The sequence below is a fragment of the Octodon degus genome, unplaced genomic scaffold (assembly GCF_000260255.1).
Source record: "Octodon degus isolate 3935 unplaced genomic scaffold, OctDeg1.0 scaffold00021, whole genome shotgun sequence".
Classification (NCBI taxonomy): domain Eukaryota; kingdom Metazoa; phylum Chordata; class Mammalia; order Rodentia; family Octodontidae; genus Octodon; species Octodon degus.
This window is the reverse complement of record NW_004524597.1, coordinates 14,817,568-14,824,738: the sequence shown is the minus strand read 5'-3', so window position 1 is coordinate 14,824,738 and position 7,171 is coordinate 14,817,568. Positions and strand designations below refer to the sequence as shown.

Sequence of the window (7,171 nt, the reverse complement as noted above, 5' to 3'; positions counted from 1 at the left end):
GGCAGAAATTCCTACTCGGTGGGAGGGGTGGGGGAGGTACGGCGGAGTGGTTGGGGGCAGCCCGAGGGGGTGGGATAGGGTCCGGGCCCACACTGCGCCTGGGCTGGGACTGGTCCCGCCGGCGCAGGTTAGCAGGAAGCTCTCCACACACTCACTGGACCTGGGCTAGGACTCTGTAGTTTGTTTTTTAAAAGCAGTGCTAAATTGTTCTCTCCCATCACTATTGGGTAACAGGGATTCAATTTTCTACTTGTTCCATTCGAGTAAACACTTCTGGGGTTCACTTACTGAAAAATATATCCTTTCTCCATTTTTTGTTTGCTTTTTGCCTTGTCATTTCTCATATACATCCGAGTTTAGTGTATGTGCAGCTCAGTTTATTTGCTCTACCTTCTGTATCTTGATTTGTTTATCTTGTCTTAATTATTGTATCTTCTGAATAAGTCCCAGTATCTTTATTCTGTTTTCTTCAGGAATGTTTTGGCTATTCATGAGCCTGCTAGGTATAAATTACAGAAAAAACATGTCTGTTTCTATATTCTATGAAAAACTGTTTTTGGAATATTGATGAGGATTGTGTTGATTTTATAGTTAGATTTAGATTAGATGTTGAATTTTTATGTTTTTCTGTTCATAACTGTAGTATCTTTGTATTTATTTAGATCTCCTTTAATGTCTTTCAGTTTGATTTGTCATTGTCCCACAGACTTCTTGAACATATTCTGTGAGATTTTAATTTAAAGAAAATTGATGTTTTAAATTTTGATCTCAAGTGGAATCTTTCTAGTTAGATTTTTTTTGTGGCTAATTGTTGGTATACAGCAGTGTGACTTTACTAAATATTAGTTACATATCCAGAGAACTTTTGCTTTTCTTTTAGAGAGCTGTTTCTTAGTTGATGAGCAGAAATTTGTTTGGTACATGTTTGAATGTGCATGGGGCTGGTGTGTGTGTGTGTGTGTGTGTGTGTACACATATTTGTGACTCTTTTACAGAATGGTGGAACAGAGGGAGAGTTTCAAGGTCCTTAAGTTCTGTTCTGTAGTCAGTTTCTACATACAGTGTAGGTTCTGTGTCGCAGTAGAGGGTGGTTGTTGAAGCCAGGAAGTTGCCAGCTATTGGTCTCCTTAGCTGTTTTGTGCAGTCCCAATGACCACTGAAGGGGCCCATTTCATGAAGTTAATATCCTTGAGGGTAGACACCTGCCTGTTCTTTCTCTTGGGGGTGGTTACTCATGCTGCCGGCTAGGTTGGTAACTGTGTGCCACTCCTGTTTTTCAGTATCCGGAGCGTGATGCAGAAATATCTTGAGGAGAGAAACGAAGTAACCTTTGACAAGATTTTCAATCAGAAAATCGGTGAGTCCTGCTTGGTCGTCTGGCATAGTGTAATTGCCATAGTGAAATCAGGTGATGCCGTAGTAGCTTATAAATGTAGCCCCTAATCCTGCTTTATACCCATTTTAGTTAAAGGTGGGAAAGAAGGTCATTTCATATAATTAGTAGGATACTTTATCATTGCTCATATTTCTAATGGCTTATGGATAATAAGCTAGTGGGACTCAGACTACACTGACTCTGAATTTAAGGTAGGAGTGGATGGGAGAAGGTTGCCCTCATCAAACTCACTGGGTTCGCCCCTTAGTGAGTCCAAAGCTGAGTTAAGCATACTCAGCAGGTAAGAGTGAAGAGAGGTTTATTGCTTGCAGCAAGTAAGGAGATCACTGAGGATAATTATAATTCCCAGAGTGGTGTCACTGAGGAAACTCACATGGGTTCACATTGGAACAACCCATTGTCATGGCAGGGGTGGGGACTGTGTTCCCGAGCATGCTCACTTGGCTGTCATGTTTCTGCATACCTCAGTTTTTCTAAGATGGGGGATAGGAATATGCCCCCCAATCAAGCATTATAATGAGATTGTTCTCTCTTTGGCTATACTGGGAATTGAACCCAGGACCTTTGCATTGAGCTATATCCCTAGCCCTTTTTTAATTTTTAGTTTTGAGACAGGATCTTGCTAAGTTGCTCAGGCTGTGCTTGAATTTGGAGCCCTCTGCTTCAGACCCCTAGAGTGCTGGCATCACGAGTGTGTACCGCCACACCTGCATAGTGAGATTAGAATGAGTTACGTTTGCTCATTTGGAGGGGTCACTGGACACTCTTCTGGCTCCTTCCTCTGGAAGGCCTTATGTGAAACCAACAAATTCAACACTTGAAGGGCTGTCAGCACTGGTTAAAGGGCTGCTTTGGTTCTCCACAACCACAGGTGCTTAACGGTAAGGTTTCTGCCCAGAAGCTCTCCAAAGGATGTTATATTGGGGACCAGACAAAATGCTTTGTTTGGATCCATTACCAGCCATGCTCCTCAGAAGCCATGTTCCTCGCCCAAAGGTCCCAGTTCTCTCTGCTGCTCTGCCCTTGTGGTCACAGGACAGGCATGGGTCTCTGTGAGCATCCTGCGTCCCTGAAGGTTATCCTCCTTCAGAGTACATGGAGCGAATCCCTTGATGCCATCAGTCTTCATGGCAGGTGATTTGCTGTTCCTCTTGATGAAGACCATGTGCTTGACTCCTCTTCCTGTCACTGCCTTCAGTATCGGCTCTGCAGGTCACAAGGACTTCCCCAGGTGCACACATAGGTGGGGAGCCCTCTCTCATGGGCAGTGTGGGTCTTGGCCCCTGTGGATGTATCTTAATGTAGGGGGCTTTGAAGTTTCCTCACAGTTGGTGCTTAGAGAAATTAGGTTGGCCTAGGAATTGATTTAATGTGCAGTTTTAGCCAGGGAGATAGCTCAGTGGTGTAAGCACCTGCCTCACAAGGGCAAGGTCCTGAGTTCAATCTCTAGTACTGAAAAAAAAAAAAAGAAGAAAGAAAAAAGACAGATTGTTCAGCAGAAAAAACATGTGGAGTTTTAAGGCCTATGAAGAAATGTTACATTTTCACCTGACTTCTAAAACCTATCAGTTTGTTTACAAGTGATTTATCAGGGTTAGGTAAGACCTATAGTTTATATGCCTTCTTTTTTTCTTTTTCATTCTCCAAAGATAGTTCCTTCTGTCTAGAAATTTCTTAATATTTTATTTATTGATCTTTCTGGAATAGTGAGATGAACTGGTATTTGTAGGATTTTTACATGAATTCAACATTGGGAAATTGGATGTTCCTTTCTTTGCACCTTGCTTAACTCCAGTAATCACTTAGGTGGTTTTAGCTGTGGGTTGGTCTTAGTTTTTCAAATATATTCTTTCTAGAAGAAATTATTTAAATCCTAAGAAACTAAAGTTTCCTGGAACTCTACTGGTGTATATACATATCCATGGACTCCATATCCCTGGATTCTATCAACCATGGATTTTAAAAAGTGCATGTATGTGCATGTGTGTGTATATATGTGTGTATCTGTGTGTGTATTAAAAAATTAGGTCTGTACTAGACAGATATTCTTGTCATTATTCCCTAAACTACTCAGTCTAACAACTATTCTCATGGCATTTACATTTTATTAGGCATGGTAAGTCACCTAGAGATGATTTGAATATATGGGAGGTTGTGCGTAGATTCTGCACAAGTACTACAGCATTTTAGATAAGGGCTTAGAACATCTGTGAATTGTGGTGCCCTTGGGTATCCTGGAACCTTCCCCTGGGATAGTGAAGGACAGCTGCCATTCTGTTTCCATGACTAATACATGAATCTTTTTTAGTCTTTGAGATACTTCCAGGCTGCCTCTTCATATACAGATGAGGAAAAGTGGATCCAGGGAAGGAACACAACTTGTTCTAATTCTTAGAATTTTAAAGAAGAGATTATGATGGATTTAAAAAAAAATTCATATCCACTAGAAACCAGTGGGGAAAGTGTATGGATTTGTGTAAGTCACTTTTTGTTTAAGAATAGGTGTAGTTTGCAGAAATTAGTCTACTATGGTGGTCTTCCATAGATGTACCTGCTGCTCCTTCTCCCCCATCTCTTCTTCCCCCTCCTCCTTTTTGTTTTTGGTGATATTAGAGATTGAAGCAGGGTTTTTGCACTGAGCTGTACCCCCATCCCCTTTTAATTTTTTACTTTTTTTTTTCTTTTATATTTTAGGGAAGAGTCTAAAGGTGTTCAGGGTCTCACTACTAGATTGGACTCGTAGTGATCTGCCTCTTTACAGCCTCCCAAGAGCTGGGATTACAGGCGCGCGCCACCACACCCAGTCTCAATTTCTGTCTCCACACATCCCAGGGGCGGGGCTGGCATGGCATTAATTTTTTACTTTGAAACAAACTTGCTTTTGCTTAAAAAGAAACTTCCTGAATTTATGAGCAGAATTTGTACAATTCGTGTTTGAGAATACATGAGACTGTGTGTGTGTGTGTGTGTGTGTGTGCGTGCGTGCGTGCGCGCGCGCATGTGTGTCTGAATTGTCCAGATGGGGTTTGAAGTTGGTCTTCCTGCCTCAGCTTCCCAGAGTGCTGGGCTCACATGGTGTGTGCTACAGCATCCAGCTGAGATGTAGCTCCAATGGAAAGCCGTGAAGTACAGCAATAAAAAGGAGTCAAAGTGAGGCAGAGAAGCAGGTGAGGTGTGACCTGTCTGTTTTCTGGGGAAGCTAGCAGCCCCCTGCCGCATAGAATATTGCATCCAGGTCCTCAGAATGCCACTGGGATCAAATAAATCAATTATCCTCTCGCTTGTTGTTGCTGATGCTTCTTATTTTCATGATGTTTACCTCTCATTTCTCTTTTACTTCTATCAGATGAAAAACTATAAAATATTTTACCCTTGATAGGAAAAGGAAAATTATGTATTTGTTAGTGGAAACTTCCAATTTATTTTTATAGCTTTATTGAGATGTATTGCACATCAAATAAAATGTATCTACTGCAAGTGCACAGTTCCGCAGTGTTCAGTATGTCCTCACAATTGGGCAGCAATCCCCGGGTCTAATCTTAGAATATTTTCATGACTCAGTGGAAGCTCCGTAGCCCACCTGTCCGCAGTCATCCCTGCCACTTGCCTCTGGTGGCCACTCATCTGCTGTGACCGCTCGTCTGCTTTCTGTCCCTGTCGTTTTTGCCTGTGTTGGACACACACAGAGAGATGGCTTCACACAAAAAAGTAGCTTTCCCATTTGGCATTTCTCAGCTTGGTGCTCTGAAGTCTGTCTGTGCGGTAGCATGGGTTGGAACCGAACTCCTTTCCAGACTAGAGCAGTATTCAATTGTAAACATACCGTATTTTGCTTACTCATTGTCAGTTGAGGGCTATCAGGACTGTGCTTCTGGGCTATTTTGGATAAGTGCTGCTAGGAAAGGAAGGAGCTTTCACCGTGACTGAGCCTGAGATTCCCTGGGAAGACACAGCTGGCAGCGGGTGCTGGGTCTGCTTGCCCTGCACTTGTTCTAGCTTTTGCAGTGTACTGAGGATTCTCTGGTTCTCTTTCTGTTCCCTGCCCCTTCCGTAACCCTTTTCCTGTCTGCTACAGCTCCAGCACACATCCAGACCCCCAAATGTCTTTTTATCATTTGGGTTGAAACCGGGCCAGACTCTATCCCCAGAACCTTTGATCTGACCACCTAATGTCACTAGTGTGGACTCCCATCTTTGTTAAGCTACAGATTTATCCACAAGATCAGCCTCACAGACATTACTAGGTTGTACATTTTATCTCAATTGAGCTGTTAAATAATTTTAAGTGGCTTGAATATGTAATTCTGTCGCTGCCTCTGTCTAGTTTCTGAGCCCAGAGTTGGTTGGGAAAGGCAGAGTTTATACTCAGAAGGTCGTGGCAACAGGAAGGGAGAGTGATGATGGTGGGAGGAGGCAGACTGCACACAGCGGGCATTGCGTCTGCAGAAGCTGTGGACCAAGTCTGCTGCCTGGCTGCCTGGCCCCTCTTTTTGTTCCTCCCTTTCTGCCTGGGGTTAGGGATGAGGGAAGAGTGGAAGGCAGGCTGTGGTTGGTATATTGTCTAATTTTGGAGGTCTTCCTTCTGTTCCCCTTGTCCTGTACCTTCCTCTCTGTCTTTCTAGAGTCTTCTCTGTTTCCTCCAGGACTGAGTTTCCACTTTTCTGCTCAGCCTTGCTCCTTCCCTCTCTCTTGTTATTCTTCTGTGGCTCTCTTAACTCTCAGCTCCGTTTCTCTCCTGTAACCCACCAAGATCTCCCACGCATAGGATCATGGAAGTATCTGGGGGCTGCCCTCCATGCGTGCTGTGGCTGATTTGTATAGATGTGTTATGACAGAGGCCCGGCACATGCCTGCAATACCAGGGGTGGGGAGGCTGAGGTGGAGAATGGCAGGTTTCAGGCCAGCCTAAGAAATTTAACTACTTAGTGAGACCTTGTCTCAAAATGACTGACTGACTGACTGAATGAATGAATGATATAAAATAAAATATTTTAAAAAGGAAAGAAGTCTTTCAGTTACTTGGCCTCTGAAACTTTGCTGAAGAAACCAGTGATGTGCAGAGCTGATGGCTTCTCTCCCATGGAGTTGTTGATTCATTAATTTCCTTTTCTATAAAAGTGGCGTTGATGATGCTGCTCTGTAGACCATGGTGAAGATGCAGCAGGCAATGTGCGTGAAGCCTGGATACTCAGTGGTTCTTGGCACATGTTCAGTGAATGCCCTGTCCAGGGAAATTGCTTATTTGAAAACTTTTCCATCATGTGTAAAAGCAGGCCAAAATCCAAACCCATCTATATATATACCCATAACTGTACATAGATTTGTATCATCTAGATTCAACATTTTTATACCTGTTTTTTTTTTTTTTTTTTTTTTTTCCAATTTTTTTTACTGGTTAAAAAGGGGCTTGCGGGTTAGCTCAGTTGTTTAAAGCACCTGCTTGGGCAAACTCAAGCACAGGGAACTGCAGTTCGATCCCCAGCTCCACAAGCCACACCAGACCCGCCCTTAAGGCAGCCTGGCTAGCCAAAAATAATCCTTTTATTGGTAAAATATTTTAAAACTATTAGCAAATCACTCATAACATTGTAGCCCTGTATCACTAGCATTTTCTCTTTTTTGTTTTTTCGGTTTGGTTTGATTTTTTCTGAGTGCTTTTTTTTTTTTTTTTTTTTTTTGAGGATTGAACTCGGGACTTTGTGCTTGCCAGGCAGGCGTTTATGCTGCTGAGCTCTAGCCCTGGCCTGAGTGCTTTCTTACATAACCTCTATACTA

At 42.8% G+C, this 7,171-nt stretch overlaps 1 protein-coding gene across 3 annotated transcripts in view; it reads left to right on the top strand.

Moving 5' to 3' along the window:
- Grk3 (G protein-coupled receptor kinase 3) overlaps positions 1–7,171 on the top strand; it is a 165,008-nt gene that overhangs the window by 43,183 nt on the left and 114,654 nt on the right. For 2 of the 3 annotated variants that reach the window (XM_023711723.1, XM_004628015.2), the window contains exon 2: positions 1,281–1,357. In XM_023711723.1, coding sequence (XP_023567491.1) covers positions 1,281–1,357 — 77 coding nt within the window. Of the gene's footprint in view, positions 1–1,280; positions 1,358–7,171 lie in introns of those variants that run through there. The other variant, XM_023711725.1, reaches the window with a different exon arrangement.